Source organism: Aspergillus wentii (assembly GCF_001890725.1).
Source record: "Aspergillus wentii DTO 134E9 unplaced genomic scaffold ASPWEscaffold_3, whole genome shotgun sequence".
Lineage (NCBI taxonomy): Eukaryota > Fungi > Ascomycota > Eurotiomycetes > Eurotiales > Aspergillaceae > Aspergillus > Aspergillus wentii.
Genome location: NW_024467834.1, coordinates 1,546,695 through 1,565,579, shown reverse-complemented (window position 1 = coordinate 1,565,579; position 18,885 = coordinate 1,546,695). Strand labels below are relative to the sequence as shown.

The window sequence follows — 18,885 nt, the reverse complement described above, 5'->3', positions numbered from 1 at the left end:
AATTCCACATCAAAAGATATACCATCGACCACTTGTAATTGTCGTAGGAGACGTGCATTGCGGAGATGCTATCGTATCGCCAAGAAATGTTTTGCGGGGTTAACCCCGGTAGACTGCCTCAGGCATACAGGCAGAAACTCCCCCCAAATGTCCGATCCGAACAGGATGGATTATTTCGTCTCTGCAAGCATCCAAGCGGCTCTCCGGGGATTTTGTTTTCTTTTTTGTTCTTCTTCTTTCCTTCGAACCGTACTTGGTAACCGATTCCCGAGATCTCTCTTCCTCCCTTGGCCTGGCCGATTCTCATCACCACAACCGATCATGCCCTGTTGATGGAGCTTGTCCAGATTTCTCCGATCTCGCTAGAGCACCATGCCGAACGTTGCTGCAGCTCAGCAGACTCCACCGCCAAACAGGAATCCTGGCGATGAAGATAGAGAGAATAGTGCGGACGAATCCTGGTCTGCTGCTGATAGTGATAATGATCGCGCCATTGCTCAGAATGGTCGGGGGCTGAAACGAAAACGTCCCCTCACAGTGTCGTAGGTTTTGCCAGTTCCCAAGCCTTGCATTTTGCCTGTCTCTTTGTCCTTATGGCCCCATGGAAGATTTCAAGTCTGACGTATCACAAAGGTGCGAATTGTGTAAACAGAGAAAGGTCAAATGCGGTATGTCTTTTTTATTTAACCCCCCCCCCTCCATAGCGCTCTGACAATTGTTAGACCGAGCCCAGCCCAGCTGTGGCTGGTGCAGTCGCAATGGTCAATTGTGTGAATATAAAGAGCGAAAGAAGCCTGGCCTTCGGGCAGGCTATGGCAAGGAATTGGAACAGCGACTTGGTATGATGCTCTCTTCTCTTAGCGCTATCCATTCAAATAATTACTCATTCAATAAACAGACAGGCTGGAGGCGGTCATCCAGACTCAAGCCCGTCTCATAGAATCGCATATTCTCCAAAGCCAACCTCGCTTCGCTCATGACCTATCTCAATCCGCGCCCCTCTCCTATAGCTCTCCATCAGAGCCTTCTGCTATCAATGGCCCCAGTCCCCGAAATAACATCTATTTCCAAGAACCGACGTCTATACCAGCACCTTCCTGTCACAATGAAGTATCAATCACCAGCCCGTCGAACACATCAGCCAAAAATACGATAAAAAACCATATACCAAGTATTCACCCCACAGCTCCGTTACCACAAGTCCAAGATACCAGCCATAATGATTATTCGGGGAACGAATCATCGCTGAATGTGCCGGTGAGCTTGTTCTCCAACCAAGAACAGTCTTTTGCAGACCCGGGGCTTGATCTGCCCCCATATGATTTGCTATATGCCCTGGTGGACCTTTACTTCGAACATATCAATACATGGTGCCCGATTCTCCACCGTCGGACAACATTGGATTCCTTCTTCGGGCCAACTCCTCTGGAGGAGGCTGATCGCATTTTACTATATTCAATTGTTGCTACAACACTCCGCTTTTCGACCGACAGCCGACTTAACGAGCAGAATCGAAAGCGATATCATGATTCCTCCAAACAAAAGGTCCTACTTTACGGATTAGAAAACTCGTCCGTTAAAGCTCTTCAGGCCTTGGTCATTTTGGCCCTTGACCTAGTGGGTTCATCCAATGGCCCTCCAGGTTGGAAACTGCTTGCTTTGATCACGCGGTCTGTGGTCCAGTTAGGACTGGCCGTCGAATCCAAGTCCTCTCTCATTGCTCCTATTTATCCCTCCATCTACACGTTAAGGGCTGTCACTCTCCCGGAGCCAGACTCCTGGATTGAGGATGAGAGTAGGCGCCGGCTGTTTTGGATGGTATACTTACTGGACCGATATTCTACCATAGCGACCGCCTTCGATTTTGCTTTAGATGACAAGGACGTCGACCGCAAGCTTCCGTGCAAGGACGAGTACTTCACCAGGAATCAACCAGTTGAGACGAGGTGGTTCCATCGTTCGAGCAACCGTGCCGATTACCTGACTCGTGCAGAGAATGTGGGATCACTTGGCCTTTATGTGGAAATACTCGGCATTCTCTCACGCGTCCATCAATTTTTAAAACGGCCTGTGGATATAGGGGCTCTGTCTGATGTTGAGGAATGGCAGACGACATATCGTAAACTGGACAGTGAATTGACATCCTGGGAATTCAATCTTCCAACTGAATACGCCTATGAGAACTCCTCCCGGCTGTGTAGCGGTTCAAAACACAATCGAAGTCTCCATTGTGATTGGGTCCAACTTCACTGCACATATCAAACGTAAGTAAAACCCTTAATTGACATTTCAAGTCTGAGATGGATGTTAAGTTGCTGCAGTGCTGTTATCAGACTCCATTCATCAGCCGCGTATCCGACAACCCGGTCCCCGATATTCACACCGTCATATAGCGCAAGCCAACGATGCTTACTTGCAGTCGACAATATTCTTTCCGTCACTCGCTTTGTCATGGATAATAACTTGCTAGATAAGCTTGGCCCGCCTTTTGCCTTTACCCTCTGGGTTTCTGCCCGCTTGCTACTTGTCCATGGCTCTACAATCGCTCGTACTGTTAGCCAAGATATAATATTCTTCGTTGACACGCTTTACAGAATGGGCAAGTACTGGAAAGTTGCGGAACGTTACAGCACGATCCTACAGCGTGTTCTCGATGAGTATGGCGAGTACCAGCAATCTGCAGCAACCGATGGCGAGCGCATCACGCCCTCCACAGTGAAGATCCTTGCAGACATGCGCCGCTGCGCATTCGACCTAGATTTTCTCATCTCTCGACAACCTCGCTCGTCTCCCGCTGGTAGCCATCCAGAGAAGACCACACCTGCGATTCCTTCAAGAAACTTGGCTCCAAATGAGCTAGAATATCTCGATGTTTTTGGCTTCTTCAACGTGCCACGCGTGCCCCCTGCGCGTGCGGCGGACATGAACGGCCTCGACATCAGCGGGACAGTAAATAATCCAATGTCAATCCACGGGCTGACAGCGACCGGACCTACAAGTTCTGTCGGAGTGGACGCTACCTCTTCAAATGCCAATGAGTTCAACATCACAAATTATCTCATCCCAACTCCAGAAACAGACTGGCTCTTCCGCCCCGGGGGGTGATAACTGGACAATACTTTTTTATATATCTTCATTAGATACTGGATTTACCGATTTTTTATAGATGTATCCGGTTTTCCTGTGATGCGACATGAGCTAATAGCTCGTGGGATTGGATTTCCCCATCGCCACCGTCCGCTTTTGATACAATCTGCAGGAATTGGCTTGATCTCTCTAGGTTCATCAGCAATTTGATACTATCCCAGACATCATGGCTTTACAAGGCCGCTGAGGTACATGGTTCTGGGAAAAACACATTAAGTTGAAGCAACCTGATTTCATCAAAATTTGTGATTGATGTCTTAGAAATTGGGGATGGTTATGCCCTCGGGCATTTACTAGCTAGAGTCAAGTGTTTGGAGTGTCCTTATAAACTGGTTGTTGACGGCTAGAATAAAGCCTTAGCATCTGTACAACACAAGGATCATATGATCCTTTTCTATACTCTTGAAAGACAAGTTCCCGGGAAACCGATTTGTAGGATCCAGCCCGAACAGTGAGATTGTTAGAATGTAAGTATCAGATACACAAACAAAAAGCCACATTCTACATACATTTTGCAGAAGATGAGTTGCATCGGCCATCCGTTTAGAAATACCCGAACTGTTACCAGGTAGCCATTCAATGACGTCGGTTGCTGTTGTCCTCTTGACCCAAGTGTTCACACATGAAGTAGATAGGAGGACAAAAGCCATATGAACAACGCAATGCAGAAAATTTTCTTTTGTGCTTCAAATATGCAAATCCCAGACATGAAAATTTAGAAAACAATGCTAAATAAAACCCGAGTAACCCAAATATCCGAAGAAGTAAAACGAAACATGGCCATCCATGAGAAGAAGAAACAATGTGTAAGGTTGAATTCAGGGCTTGGATGGACTGTTCTCTTCGTCAGCCGGTTCAATCCTAACCAACACTTCTTCGAGAAATCCTTCTAAGAACGACGTAACATCCGCACCCATCCCAATTGGCGCCTCGTTATCCCAACGCTCAATCCTAGAGAACATCCCGCACATATCACCCACAAGAGCCTCCATCATTTGATGAACGTAATCACGACGAGACTGAAGTTCAAGCAAATCCATTCTATTTTCAGCGGAATGCACAGCGGTATTTCGTGTAAGAAGTTCGAGACGACGGGCTCGACGACGCATGGCTGCCCTAAGTGCCGGTAATATAACACTATTCAGCGCTGTAACCTCATTAGAAAGCGGTAATCCACCTGCGCCTTGCACACTAGTCTCTAAGCTTCTGTGAAGCTGCTGGTTGCCACCTGCGAGACCAGGAGGCGGTGGTAGGCTTCGAGTTGGGGTCTGCGGAGTCTGCGGGGTCTGCTGAAGTTGCGGCCGTGACTGTGGCTGTGGCTGCGGCAATCCATGTTTGGGCGTTGGTGGAGGGCGATGCGAGGGTTGGGGAATTTGTTGTGGGGGACGCATATCCGTAGCAGGCCTAGAGCCCTGATCGAAAAGATTCCGCGATGGTGTTGCGTACGTGGGTCCTTGAAACGGTGATCCCGAAGAGTGAGATGGTGTAGATCTTCTGGGTGTTTGATCACCTGGAACGTTGCCCCGTTCCTTTGAAGCCGACGGATTCCCAGGGGAACTATCTAGCTGGAGAAACGATAGATCTTCAGCCAAAGACTGCTGCAAGGCTTTGTCATATTCACTGGTGCCAGGGCTTTCCTTCAGGGGTCGCGAAACAGGTTTTTGAAGGTGTGAAGGTGTTTGAGGCCTGAAATCTGCAGCTGTATGCTTCACCGGGGAGGGCGGCAGAGGGACCTTTGTAGGCGATGTCTTGGGAGTGGGATTTGGAGCGCTCTTTATCTGGGGTGACCTTGGTGGTGAGTTGTTGTCGGGTTTTGTCGGACCCCTCGAAGACTCATCTCTCAAATCCCATTCCACAGTATCGTGGTTTCGAGTGTTCATTGCTGAATTTTTCATAGGCCTCATAGGAGCTCCTCTTCCTGCAGGACGGACTGTACCAAAGTCCCAAAGGTCTTCCTCTTCAGGGTTTGCTGGCTCGGGAGGGGGCTCGTGCACTACCTCATCTTCTTCCTCGCCATTGCGATTCCCATAGACAGTATGCCAGCGCTCATAGCGTTCGATAAGCTCTGTTAGATAAGTTGTTTTCTTTGCCCGTTTGATAAATGGGTGCTCAAGCAATTCTCTGGCCGAAGGCCGTTCCTTAGGATCACGGCGTAGACACATATCGACAAAGCTCTTGAATCCTTTGCTATAGTCGCCCTGTAACACAGGAGGGGGGTTTTTTGGAATTAAGAAAAGGACTTTCATGGGGTGGATATCAGAGTAGGGAGGCTCTCCTAAGGCCAATTCAATCGCCGTAATCCCAAGAGACCAAATGTCAGCCTTGTAATCATAGCCAGATTGTTTGATAACTTCTGGTGCCATCCAAAACGGTGTGCCTACAAAAGTGTTCTTTTTGGTCATCGTTGCCGACAATTGCCCGGAAACACCGAAATCCGCCAACTTCACCTGGCCATTCGAGGTCAAGAGAATATTTGCAGCTAGCGCGAATGTCAGCACCATCATTTAAAGTGCGGGGCTTTCAGAATGCTACCTTTAACGTCCCTATGTAGCTTCTTGTCACTGTGCAAGTAGTCCAAACCTCGGAGCAGCTCCTTTAGAATAATCACGATATATTCCTCCGGAATCGGACCAGGGCGTAGCAAATCAGAGCAACTGCCCCCAGAGCAGAATTCCATAATGATCCATAGATTCGACCCTTTTAGAAATGAACCGTGGTATCTTGTAACATACGGAGAGTTAAGCTCAGACAAAATCGCAATTTCTTGGATAATATCTTCGACTTCATCTTCGGCGTTCTCAACATCGATTATCTTGATGGCGACAGATGCACCCGAGCGCTTATCAACACTGAGATTATGGATGAAGTGTTAGCGATGAGCTTGGGAAGAAATCAAACGGCTGAGGAAACGAATTACCCTTTGTAAACTTTTCCGAAACTACCACCACCTGAACGATCATGTGTATTTCAGCGATTTGATATACTCGATAATGGGTAATCGCGAAAATAAACGCACCGATGCAGTTCTGTTTCATGTAAATTGTCTCTGGATCAACTAGGCCGTCCATGTTTGCGAATTGTCAGGATCGCAGGAATCAATCAGTCACGTCGCACTATCGCACTTAAACGAGAATCAGTTATCTGCGACTAGCCATCAAGGGGTTGAACTGTATAAGGATTGGATGGTAGAAATTAATCCCTAGGGCATATCAGGGCGGTTGGTTATCTCATACCGGAGTAAGCAGATGACTGGTTTCTAGCTTGAGAATCACAACAAATGAGACATGAAGAATTTCCACTCTCTTAAAACAAAAGTCGCACTTCAAGGGATGCTGCTGATCAAGGATAAGTTAGGCTATCATTTCTATGAGGAATGATGGCGATCTTGTTGCTCCACATACTTATTGTTTTGATGAGATCCCTCGTCTGGTGGGATCGGAGGCCGCAAGCCATTAACAAAAAGAGTAGTGTTCCGACACACTGGGCCAGAGCCCTCTCTTTTGGAAGATATCCTTTTTGTTTTCAATCCTTGCTTTTGGCTAGTTTCAAGTAATCAATATTCAGCTAGCAAGGGCCTGCGAAGATCTGGCAGACGAAGAGGTGTTTGTTTCCCTTGCATCCTCCAGCGGCACCCAGGAAACCTGGTGATTGGGGCAGCGCGGGGTTTATTCTGCCAGGCGGTGAGTCGATATCTCCGCACCAGTCACGGGGCGGTTTCTCCCGGCGGTGAGACAGTACATAAAGTCGGAGGAGAGGCTGTAGAGACAGGAAAATGGAATCACGCTGTATTCTATGAACTCGAGGCTATCTTCCAGATCTAAATAGTTCTTCATGATAGCATAGCAGAAAGCCCCTCCGATACCCCAGCTCCATTAAACCCCTCCAGCCCTCAGTCCACCATAGATACTGCCCAATGTACAATGGCCATCAGTGATCGAGATCTATAGTATGCAGGAACCAATGTAGAAGGCAAATAAAGAAATCGATAAAGACGCAGCCCATACCATTCAGGATTGGACTGTGTGTCTCTAAATTTAACGCCCTGTTCAAATGCAAAGTCCATAGTTATCGTATCCGTGATTAGAAGTAACCGAGTCGATCGTTTAGTCTTCCATGTATCCTATCATGACGGTGCCGTTCTTCAAACCAGCATCTGCGATACTGGTACCGAGTTGGCCGATCAAGTTCTGGCCCATAGCGTTGAGATCAAATTCCACGCCTAACTTATCTTCCAGCGGCGGATTGGCTTTCAACCATTCATAGATGCGTTGCACAGGGTCTGACACAGCAAAACGTCGGATTACTCTTCCAGACGGATGGCGGAACTGGATGCGTGTGGTTGTGGCAGGGTCGGCGGGGGGTTCGGTGTGTGGCCGATCCTCTGGGATAGAGGCAAACGGGGAAGGTTCTGCTTCGGTCTCCTTTTCTGCTTCTGTCATACTGGCATCTTCCACATCAACAGCTCTGCGCTTGCCTTTGACATCTTCGGTGCTGCGAGTAAGGTCATCGGGGTCTTCGGCCTTCTGCTGCTGCACCGCCCCTTCGCCTAGGCTATTTTTCATGGCCATCTCCAGCATCTCTTCCTCCGTCATTGCATCAATACTCTTTTCCTTCTTCTCTGGTTTGCGCTTTGCCACAGGGTTGCGCACATTGTGCTTCAAGCTGTATCGATCAAGAAACTCATGAAGTTGCATGAGAAAATCGGCAGGCTTAATTAAAGGTGGACCAGACCAGACCTTCATCTGCTCACCGGTCCGAGGATCGACAATAGCAATGTGAGGATAGTTATCAGAAATGTCGCTTGCCTGGAAATAGTACTGCAGGTATGGCGCAGCACGAGGATCATCTTTGGAATATTGTAAAAAGATGAAATGTTCCTTCACCGTTTCCTGAATTGCAGGGTCCTTCCACAGATCTCTGTTCAATACCTGGCAGTCGAATACGGACGAATCTTGGATGTTAACCAGAAGCCATTTTTCATTATCACGGCCTTCTTGGCGAGCCAAATCCCACGGCAGCCTCGACATTATTTCGAACGGTGGTCGGTACATTTCTGCAAGCATATTCGATTTATTCGAGGAATCAGAAGCACCCCCTGTAGCTGCTGAGAGCCTATCACGGCTGGAAGCTTCAGCACCGCCAGCCCAAATGGACGATGTATCTCTCTGGTTGAAGATACCCGGTCGATCTAATCACATGCAGTCAGCTTAGTGTACTGGATTGAAATAAAGCGTAACGGTGTATACTAACTTCCTCGTTGCTGGCGGGCCCGCAATTGACCGAGAATACTGGCATGCATATCACCGTCGTCGAAATCCGCCTCGGGCCCTACCAGCGTTTCCGTCGTACGTGCCATAGGAGCCCGCACGCCATCATCATCGGTATTACCTCCGCCTCCTCCGCCACCACCACCATACATCTCCTCCTGTAAGCGACGTGCCATAGCAGCATCATCTTCGAAATGCGTCGGTGGATTACTAGGTGCCGATCGTGCTTCGTCAATGGCGACATCGTCATCGGAATCGACGTGGACAACCCCCGACTGGTCCTCATATCCCCTTGTGCGGGGGCCACCCTGGGATGCAGAAGTCGACGGCAAAGGTTCTTCAGTTAGAGGTGCGCCGCCGTTCTCAAAGTAAAGCTGCATTGCTTGCTCAATATTGAAATCGGTCAGTTGTAGATACTGAGTTGCCAGCTCCGGTTTGGAGCCGGTGATTTCAGTAAACTGAGCTACTACATCGCCATCCATGGTGGGCAATGTGGTAAAGGCTTCCTGGTTTGAAAAAGTGAAGGATAGGTAAAGTGGGATGCTAGTACACTGTGTGGGCGATTAGGTATTATTGCAAATAGCGAATCCTCCAGAGATGATGCAAACAGCTGCAAACCGCGAGTACAAGGCTGTTGCGAAAAGAGAAAGCTGGCAGCGAGATAACTGATGGATTAGATCGCTATAAAATGAAGAACAAGCAAGGTCGAGTCCGAAGGACCTTGATACAGTCGAAGTGGGCGCTTATAAAGTATTTCGATAGCTAGAAAGAGTCTATTGTGATCATCCGGCAGCAGTGACGCACTTGTCATGGATTGGGTGGGATAATCAGATTCTCCGTGTGTAATCCAGCGGTATGGCAGGTGGTAATATAACGTATCATTACTGGTTGCATACGGGCCCCATACGGCGGCTCATAGGATCATACAGTGCAGTTATTGGAAAATGCACAACTGGTGCTGTGGCTGCCCATATTTGGCGCCCACTCGATCCCCGCGTGACCTGCCTGTTCCGGCAAGATGAACACGCGACGCGGAATTTGCAGACGCGCCGGGCGGCGTCGCGACTAAAAAGGAATTAATTAAGCCGCGTTGGGATAGAGCCAGGTACATCGTGATACTTTCAACATAACTAAAGGCAGTGGCATCCCCCTTCCTCCACGTCGTTCTTGCCACAGAGAATCTCATTCAGGTCTACGTATCGTAATGGCAGCCACGGCTCTAGGCAAGCGTCAACGTGGTGCAATTGAAGCAGAAGGTATGGTTGTTGCTTCCCAGTTTTTATCCATCTCGCTGACTCGCTCTTGACTTCAGCACTACCTGTCCGAACTTCGAGCAAGCGCCGAGTGCAAAAACCTCGCATCCTCAAGCAAGAGGACCAGCCGCCTGTACCTTCCACACGTCAACTCCGGTCAAGGACAAGAAACAGCAGTTCGATCGAGCAAGAGAATGATGGCAACGTCAAGAGTCCTCCGGCCGAGAACGGACGCTCGAAACACACCGTTCGGGATGAGCAACCCATATCTCCCACTAAGATAAATGGTCATTTCCGGACTTCCAAATCAGTGAATGGTAAGGTCTGAAGGGATAATAGTGTTGAGTCTTGGCTGATTTATGTGTATAGATGAAAACACAAAGCCTGTTGAATTCAAGACCCCTTCAAAGTCCCGATTTCGAGATGCCCTGGATTCTCCTCCAACTACCCCGAAGCACAGAGTACAGGTTGGAGGGGTGTCTTTAACTCCGCGCACCCCTCGACAAATCTCAACCCCGACCACAACACAAACGGTATACACCCAAGCCAGGCAGTTATTCGCGCGTGGCGCAAACTCCCGTCGCTTAGTCGGCCGTGATACAGAAAGGGAAAAGCTGGCTTCATTTATCGAAGATGGCGTGCAATTACGCGAAGGAAACTGCTTGTATGTCAGTGGACCTCCGGGTACCGGGAAAAGTGCATTGGTCGAGGAGGTGTGTCGTGATATGGACCTCAAATCTGTCAAGGCCACACATGTCAACTGCGCGAGCATGCGGAGTGCGCGAGACGTATACAGCAAATTGATCGAGGATCTTTGCGACGACACCCAAGTTTTCAAAAAGAGCGAGGCAGATCGATTGAAGGCAATGTTCATTCCAGACGAGAAAACCGATGATTTTTTCTTGGTCACTCTCGATGAAATAGATCATCTTCTCACTTCAGATGCTGAAGTCCTCCAGTCGTTGTTCGAGTGGTCGCTACACAGCAAGTCAAGCCTCATGCTTATCGGAATTGCCAATGCTCTCGACCTGACAGATCGATCCCTGCCACGTTTAAAGGCGAAGAACTTGAAGCCCCGTCTACTTCCATTTCTACCATACAATGCTAGCCAAATCGCAACTGTGATCACAAATCGTCTCCGGTCGTTACTCCCTTCCGACCAAGACGTGGAAGCTAATTTTGTTCCGTTTATCCAACCCGCGGCAATACAGCTTTGTTCGAAAAAGGTAGCGTCGCAGACAGGTGATTTACGAAAAGCCTTCGAGCTCGTCAAACGCGCCATCGATCTCATCGAGCACGAGATACTACAGAAATTGGAGAAACAGAACGCAGATCCGACAAGCCCTTCTAAAACCATATTGGTGGAGAACAACAATCTTTCGTCTGCCAAAAATCCAGCGTCGAAGCAGAATTCTACGTCGACATATACAGCCGTGACCGCGCCACGAGCCAGTATTGCACATGTAGCACGAATTACTTCGTCTGCCTTCGGACAAGGCACTGTTCAACGACTTCAGGGCATTAATCTTCAACAGAAAGCAGCCATCTGTGCTTTGATCGCTCTCGACAGAAAACGCCGCGAGGGTGAAGTGCCGGCTACGCCGTCAAAGACCAAAAATTCGGCACCAACTATCAAGCAAGTTTTTGACACCTACTGCGCCCTATGTCGAAATGACAATATCCTACATCCTCTCACAGCCACCGAATTCAAAGATGTCGTCAGCAACTTGGAGACTATGGGCCTAGTGGGTGAATTTCTGGGTCGTGGTCGAGGAGGCACTGTTGCTGGTGGCTCAGATATAAGACGCACCCCCTCGAAGTCCAGTAATGGACCATTGACGCCGAGAAAAGGCATGGATGAACAGGGCCTTGTTTGCTTTGTTACACAGAAGGAGATCGAGAGTCAAATCGCAGGCCCAGGGGAAGGTATCTTGAGAAGATTGCTTCAGGGCCAAGGACTCTGATACTATTGGGACCTTGTTTTTGAAAGCGTACAGCATTATTTGTGGAGTTTGGAAATCATTCAAGGATGGATTTAAACAGCGATCAAGTACGGCGTTTGTCCATGTGAGTTTTTTGTTTGGTGTCTAGCGTTACTCGAGCATTGGATACGGGCGCAACATAGTGTTTTGAAGGACATGATTACAGCAAAGTGAAATCGAAATCAATGAATGTATAACAAAATGAACAAAAGGCCATTCATTCATGGCGAATCTATCATATTCCAAGGAACTCATAATAAGTTGAGATGCTGTACAGTCGAAAACAAGAACAAAAGAAAGAAACCCCCATCAAGTCGCTTTGAATGGAATCAAAGATATAAACAGTAGGGAACAACATGTAAGAACAGACTATGCATACAAAAGAGAAGAAAGGATATATGAAAATCGGGTATGGGGGGGGGGGGGGTAAAAAAGATAAGATGATAGGGCTCGCGCCACTCATCACCAACCCTTTCAACTAACAAGGCCTGCTGAAAGTTGTTTGCGAGGTACAAAACATACAACATTCCTGCTCTGGAAACACAGAAATGGATGCACATGTGCGTGTATATTCTTGTTGAATTTTTATTTTGGTTTGATTCCGGTCAAACCATGTCGACGTTGAAAAAGGACATTTTGGTCAAGCCGTTTAATCATCATCCATTGGCTTGTCTTCCAATGTCACACCTTTTGGCTCACTTTCTGCCAGACTGTTCCGGTTGCTGTTTGTTTCAGCTCCGCCAGCGACACCCGAGAAGCTGGAGATGCTACCGAGGCCAGGCTTGCGGTTATAACGGGCAGTAGGGCGAGAAATGGAGCTGCGCTTCCCGCTGTCCGCAGTACCAGAAACAGCAGCCGGTGTAGGCGTGGGGGTAGGAGAGCCCTCTGATGTAGTGGCCACTGGCGGTGGGCTAGATGCACCCGATGAGACACTTACACTCTCAACAGCAGAGACTGGAGACTCGCTGGATGTGCCGTTAGTGGCAGCTTCAGCGGCATGGATGTTGACATTCGATAGCTGATCAGTTCCCGTTGGAGACTCGCTGTTGATGGGAACGTCCAGACTGCTCCTTGTGTTGGTTCGTCGCTCAGTCGGACTGGTGACATTGATCGGGAATCGTCTAGTTTCCGATGCACCACTGGAGCGGTCGCGACGGTGCTTTCTAGGAGGGTGAGGGCTGTTGGCACGACTGCGGTCGACAATAGCACGGTTACGGGCCTCCATGGCCGCTCGGCGGTTGCTCTCGTCTGTGCTGATGGCACGAGGACGATTGCTGCTGGTCGTAGAAAGTCCAAGGACACTCGACTGACGCTTCAGCTCGCCAAAGATGGCATCCTTATGAGCAAAGAGGTCGCGGATCAGACGGTAGCTGTGACGCTCATTCATCGTGAGGCTGCTCTCCGTACGAGGTCGGAGAACGCATTGAGACAATCCTTGGGCGAGAGTAGAAACGAACGCTTCATCGGCAGATGTTAAATCAATCAGGCGTGTAAAGTGGGTCATAATGGCATCAAGCGTAGCAATATTGTTGAGACGGAGTTGCCCAAGTGTGCTCTGTAGAACCTTGATCCGTCCCTCTTCCGTGGTCTCATGAGCGGTTGTAGAATAGATGGTTTTAACAATTTCGTAGACTTGAGAAGAAACAAGGGAATCTAGATTGAAGATTAGTATTGAAATGAACCAACCGTGTTGATCTCAAACGAACCTGGCAATTCAAGGAGGTATAATTTCAAAACGCTTGCAACAATGGGTATCTCGTATTTTTCTAACACTTCGTGATAATCCGTTTTGCTGTTATTCAACGCATTGCGAAGACTGTGCGTTGCCGCCAAGGGAACATCGAATAGCCAGATTGCACGTCGTGCTTCGTCGCCCTCAAGTTCGGGGTATCCTGTTGTGATCGATCAGCATCAGTGTGAAGACCGCAATCTCAAGGCAGATGATCTTACGGTTGTCAAGGTAGGTCAAAATCGTAGTTACAAGGATAGGCACTCGCTTGCGGTCTGCTCGCGCTCTAGCTTCCAGGTCGACACCAAAATTTTGATCTGCAAAGGTTAGCGAATAGAATTTCAGTGGAAAATCAAGACGAAAGCCGTACCTTCAACAGAGCCATAGTAGTTTTCATAAGCCTGGACTCGAGGCACGAACCCGCCAGTCCGGTAATTTTCCAAAAGATATCTAAGATCTCCCAGAGGCTGGATTGTCTCCTGGTACAGCATCATGTGGTCCACGGTGCTTTGCAAGTTGGGAATGACGTTGCTAATTGCGCCGGAGAAGTCGAGGACAACAGCTTTGATCGCCTTGAGACGATCCAGCTCACACTGTTCCATGAAGCGGAGATTCTCCACAACCTCCTCCTCAAGCTTGCATCGAATCTGATCAAGCCTCCGCACAGCGGCCTTGTATCGCTCATCGGCATCATGTGCTTCCCTGCGCAGCTTCTCTGCCGGTGTCTCATTTGGATACGGGTTGTTGAGAGGGTTCCAGCCTGACAACATTTCCGAAACAGACGAAATGGGCGATTCGCTGCCGTCCTCGCTGTTGGCCATGGAGGTAACACGCATCAGAGGCTTCTTCTTTTCGGGAATACCAGAGATTTGGAAAACTCTCGGACGCCACTGGTAGCGCATCTTCGAGCTGTTGGCGAATGTGTTGCCCATGTTGCCCACCAAACGGAGGAAGCCATTGTCGACCAGATCTTGCCCAATGTTCTCTGACAAGGTCAAGCTGTTCGCATTCATGAACTTTTGAGTATACTCGACAATATCGGCACCGGTTGATGTGTTCTGGTAGGTTCCAATGATGGGGACCTTGACTTCTCCCACCTTGATGTTTTCCAGCATGTGCACCAGGAGCTTCTTAACCTCCTCGGGAGGGTACATGCGCTCGCCAATCTCTACCGGCTCTTCATCAGGGGTCTCTTCATCCGGCAAGACAATCTTAGGAGTTGGCTTGGGCTTAGGGCTGGTCTCAGGAGCCTGGAAAGCAAGCTTATTCTCCTCTTCCTGATCCTCCACCACACGGCATTTGTTGAAATAATGACTCCTCAGCTTTTTGACCAATTCCACCTGCTTAGTATGCTCCTTAATGCGGGCCTGAAGATCATCGTGGGAGTTTGCAATTCGAGCCTCGTGCTGATCGCACCAACGTCGAAACGGCGACACAACGAGTTCCCGGATATTGGAAGCGATCTTCTGATGATTCCTAGACGCCTCGACCATTTCCGTGCGAACACCCTCATATGCCTGCCAAGTTCCCCTCAATGTCAGCAATCTCAAATAAGACTCAGCTTAGCACATAAGACACCCACCTTCCTCACACTCGCCCCATCATCCTTAGCAAATCCAGTTGTCATCCGATCTACACTCGGTGCAATGTCTCCAAGTTTCAACCCATACTGATCTTCGGCTTCCGCACGCATGCCCGCAATTGTCAGGATCTGCTTATTCTCCACCACACCCTGCTGGAGTTTGCCATAGAGCACCCCTAGACCAGTGGCATAATCTGGTGTCCAGAACGAATCCGCAAAGCCAACCATTGTGACGGTTTAACAATGAAACAAGGAAACAGAAACAAGATACCCCGTAACGATCCCAAATATAAACAGCACACAGAAAACTGACTCGAAATGGGGGAGAGGTTGACCGTTAAGGCTCTTTCCTTTCTTTCTTTTGTGATTCACTGGCCCGGAATTTTCGTAGGTGCGGACTGCGGAGGGAGGGGGATTGTTTCAGGAATGGAATGCTGTGAAAGCGAGAGAGCGTTTCGTTGCGTTGCCTGCCACCGGAGTTGCTTTGCAAAGTCCGAGCGGCGCTTTGTACACCACACACCGCGCAAGCGAGGTCAAAGGAGGGAGAGAAATCGTAACCCCGGTATATTAAAGAATGAGCGACCGGCCTCGTTCACAACGTTATATCGACCCAAGCCTTTGGCGAATCCTACTGTGATACGGATCGGCTTGTAGTAGGCATAGGCCCCCCGGGGGATCTACCTCTGCGAGGGCGGCTAATAGACACAGGACGCAGGCAGGGCGAGCAGCAGAAGCGCCGGACGGGCGGTAAGAAAGGACTGGAAAGAGAATAGAAAAGCAAATGAAGGATGGGGAGGGGAACAGAAAAGGAAAAAGGGTGGTTTCTGTCCTGCAGTTCTGCAACAACAACACAACAACAACAGCAAGGAGAAGAAGAAGAATCAATGACAGGTAGAAAGGTCCAACGGGGAGTTTTCGATTCTTCTTGTTGGCCGAGATCCCAGCAAAAGAAGCGGCCGTCTCAATCTTGGGCGCCGGCATTTCAATGGCTCCTAGTAATATTACCAACCTGAAACTAGGCCCGTTGGCGCCTCATCCTCACGTGTTGGCCCATCGTATCGCTATTTTTGGGTGCGCCGTGAAAAATTACGCTTAAATACCAGTTCCCATACCCCCGGGGCTTACGTGGTAAGATTGATGTGGTATGGTGGCTACGGCGGCCCACAGCCTCGGTACACGCAATACGCCTGTTCGAACGGGGGATCTTCAGGTTGCAAACACGCCAAGGCTGGAGATAAACATAGAAGATCGGCCCATTGCCAAGTTCTCCTGAAGATTGCCTTTTACATAGTCCGGCTATTATTATCTTGAGACGATGATTTCAGATGTTATTTTAAGATTTGGGTTCTTCATTAAGATCCATAGTCGGTCATTAAAGTGCATGAGCCTGCCCAATCCCGATGCATAATAAATACATGGAATTGCAACTCCCCCCTATGGACTCGAGTTCTTTTTGAAACGTTCATCATAAAACACGGCAAATAAAATTCAAATGTGAAAAGAGAAAAAAAGGGTTACTTTGTCTTTAACAAAAAGCCTTGTATACCTTCTTCCAAACAGGCCATGCTGCCTTTTCGGCATTTTCCTCCTCGATGAGGTGCTGGATATCCAGCTCGCGGCGGCCAGTCTGCAAATCCATGTCCTTGGCACGGAGGAATGGGGTTTTGTACCAGATCTTGTAGGGGATGTAAAAGGCCAAGACCACAGGAGCTGCCAGGTATGCACTGAAAAACTCAGAGACAAGTTCGCTGGTGCTCATGTCAGCGTATCCAATAGGAGCGAAACCAACCCAGAATTGGGCGACCAGGACGAGACAGTTGAAGCCAAACCCGATCCACGAGCCAATAACTCCGGGCTGGGAGCGGAACGCCAACTCATCCAGGCTATGACCTTGCACCTTCCAGGCACGGCGGAAGCGGATGTGGGCGAGACACACAGAACCCCAGGTAAAAATAGACGAAAGACCCGAGATAGCCATCATCCATTCGAAAGCGACCTTTTGCTTAGAAGATGCACCCAGGAAGCAAAGCAAGCCAATGGCCGACGCGACAACAATGGACCACATAGGGCGACCCTTGCGATCGATGTATGCCAAAAACTTGGGTGCCTGGCCTTGCTCGGCGAGAGCTGCAAGGGTTCGAGAAGAGCCATAAACAGACGAGTTACCCACAGACAGAACGGCAATCATAATGACCACGTTCATGACCGAGGGAAGACCAGAGATACCCGCGTTTTGGATTGCAATCACAAATGGGGATGCGGCAGCATCAGCGGAAGAGGATCCCGAAAGAAGCTGTTCGTTGTCGTATGGGACGAGCAGACCGATCAAAGTGAGGGACACAATGTAGAAGAGAGTGATACGCCAAAACACCTGCTTTACGGCAGTCGGAAGGGACTTTCGGGGGTTGCTAGTCTCAGCTGCAGCAAGACCAACCAGTTCAGTACCAGCAAAAGCAAAAGCGGCGTTGACAAAGACACTGCAAAGACCCTTGAAACCATTGTTGAAGGCACCAGGGCTTTGCCAGTACTTCCCACCAATATAGCCGCCCCGCGGGCCTCCACCGCAGTTCAGGATAATACCAAGGATACTGGGACAAAATTAGCGACATGGTTCATTACGAGAAATATAGGCCTCAAGTCGGATATCACTCACATAAAGCCAATGACAGCAATGACTTTGATGAGGGAAAAGACGAATTCAGCTTCACCGTAACCCTTGACACCAAACAAGTTGATCGAGACAATCAAGGCCCAGAAGATTGCAACCCATGCGGCATTCGAGACGCCTGGGTGCCAGTAATCGATGGTCATTGAGGCGGCGACAATTTCGAGCGGTAGAACAACAAGCCACTGCAAAGCATAATTCCAACCCATAGCGAAACCCCATGCAGGGTCGATGAATCGATACGAGTAGTGTGCGAAGGAACCGGCAACGGGGAACAAAACGGCCATTTCACCAAGTGCGTGGACGGTACAGTAGAGCATGCAACCGATCAAGGCGTACGCAATGAGAACAGAAGCCGGACCACCAGTGGACAAGACGGATCCCGAACCAACAAACAGACCAGTACCTAGATGAAGCAACCTAGTCAGCACACGAGCTATTAACATCAACCGTAAATATATGAAGCCATACCGATAGAGCCACCGATCGCAATCATCTGCAAGTGGCGGCCTTTCAGACGACGCTGAAGCGGCGAGGAAGCCGTGTTTTCCGCCGCATTGTGTTCAACATCAAAGCTCTCGCCAGCCTCGCCAGCTTTTCCATGCGACACGCTGGCATTGGGGTCTCTCTTGAAACTGTCCCATATCCGACGACCAATGTTGTCTCTGGTGACCTCTGTTTCGCCGTATGAAGGGGGGTTATCGACAGAGCGGGTGGCCTCAGCCTGGGGCTCGATAATGTCCTTTTCCGTTTTCGAATTATCCATGGTCGGATAGGTAGGTAGGCTCAAGCCTTAACCGATGAGGTGGGTTGATTGTGTTTTCGGTAGCATAAACGGGGAGGATAGACAGAATTCGAAGAAGACGACTCGATCAACGTCTCCAATGAGTCGAAACGAATTATTCTAAACCAGCTAGACAGAAAGAATGGTAAAGGGAAAGAAGTAGAGGTGAGAGAGGGAGGAAAGGTTGAGGTGATAAGAGCTCGAGTGGAGGAGGGTGGAAGATTGGAAAATGGCAGTGAATTTACTAGCTAGGTAGAAAGAAAAAAGGAAACCAGCTCTGGTATATAAATACCGGCGAGATTAGGTGGTTTTATGCTCATTCACCTGCAGAGGGGTTCTTGATACGAAACATGTCCGATTCGAGTGTAGGGGAAAGGAGTCGGTGGTTTGGGGGGAACAGAGCTAAAGCTAGTTGGTAACTAAGTTGGCCGGGGGAAGAAAAATGGCTGATAAGTCCCAGGGCTATTAAATAATCC

General features: G+C 49.0%; 7 protein-coding genes across 7 annotated transcripts; 2 read left to right on the top strand and 5 right to left on the bottom strand.

The window, feature by feature from the left end:
* Window positions 1–372: 372 nt before the first annotated feature.
* On the top strand, window positions 373–3,105 carry ASPWEDRAFT_26305 (putative C6 transcription factor; the record flags this gene model as incomplete). Its single annotated transcript, XM_040832836.1, has 5 exons — window positions 373–542; window positions 634–668; window positions 723–839; window positions 899–2,264; window positions 2,322–3,105. The coding sequence occupies 5 exons, from the start codon at window positions 373–375 to the stop codon at window positions 3,103–3,105; spliced, it is 2,472 nt and encodes an 823-aa protein (XP_040690537.1).
* An 860-nt stretch (window positions 3,106–3,965) lies between these two features.
* Window positions 3,966–6,215, bottom strand: ASPWEDRAFT_50281 (putative Ste20-like serine/threonine protein kinase; the record flags this gene model as incomplete). The annotated part of the gene is made up of 4 exons (XM_040837413.1): window positions 3,966–5,626; window positions 5,680–5,996; window positions 6,065–6,095; window positions 6,164–6,215. 4 exons carry the CDS (start codon window positions 6,213–6,215, stop codon window positions 3,966–3,968), a joined length of 2,061 nt encoding a protein of 686 aa, XP_040690536.1.
* A 681-nt stretch (window positions 6,216–6,896) lies between these two features.
* On the bottom strand, window positions 6,897–9,216 carry ASPWEDRAFT_38510 (DNA-protein crosslink repair co-factor UBX5). The gene is made up of 2 exons (XM_040834898.1): window positions 8,398–9,216; window positions 6,897–8,335 (listed from the first exon to the last, which is right to left on the bottom strand). The coding sequence occupies exons 1-2, from the start codon at window positions 8,894–8,896 to the stop codon at window positions 7,251–7,253; spliced, it is 1,584 nt and encodes a 527-aa protein (XP_040690535.1). The 5' UTR covers window positions 8,897–9,216; the 3' UTR covers window positions 6,897–7,250.
* Window positions 9,217–9,618: 402 nt separating this feature from the next.
* On the top strand, window positions 9,619–11,631 carry ASPWEDRAFT_67200 (AAA family ATPase CDC6; the record flags this gene model as incomplete). The annotated part of the gene is made up of 3 exons (XM_040838886.1): window positions 9,619–9,670; window positions 9,727–9,984; window positions 10,037–11,631. The coding sequence occupies 3 exons, from the start codon at window positions 9,619–9,621 to the stop codon at window positions 11,629–11,631; spliced, it is 1,905 nt and encodes a 634-aa protein (XP_040690534.1).
* Window positions 11,632–11,757: 126 nt separating this feature from the next.
* Window positions 11,758–12,205, bottom strand: ASPWEDRAFT_431950 (uncharacterized protein). Its single transcript, XM_040835976.1, has one exon. It carries the CDS (start codon window positions 12,110–12,112, stop codon window positions 11,885–11,887), a length of 228 nt encoding a protein of 75 aa, XP_040690533.1. The 5' UTR covers window positions 12,113–12,205; the 3' UTR covers window positions 11,758–11,884.
* Window positions 12,206–12,298: 93 nt separating this feature from the next.
* Window positions 12,299–15,188, bottom strand: ASPWEDRAFT_109027 (GTPase-activating protein RGD2; the record flags this gene model as incomplete). Its single annotated transcript, XM_040828050.1, has 5 exons — window positions 12,299–13,302; window positions 13,356–13,541; window positions 13,600–13,695; window positions 13,749–14,895; window positions 14,961–15,188. 5 exons carry the CDS (start codon window positions 15,186–15,188, stop codon window positions 12,299–12,301), a joined length of 2,661 nt encoding a protein of 886 aa, XP_040690532.1.
* Window positions 15,189–16,485: 1,297 nt separating this feature from the next.
* Window positions 16,486–18,391, bottom strand: ASPWEDRAFT_50277 (amino acid permease GAP1; the record flags this gene model as incomplete). Its single annotated transcript, XM_040837411.1, has 3 exons — window positions 16,486–17,548; window positions 17,614–18,031; window positions 18,097–18,391. 3 exons carry the CDS (start codon window positions 18,389–18,391, stop codon window positions 16,486–16,488), a joined length of 1,776 nt encoding a protein of 591 aa, XP_040690531.1.
* Window positions 18,392–18,885: the final 494 nt, after the last annotated feature.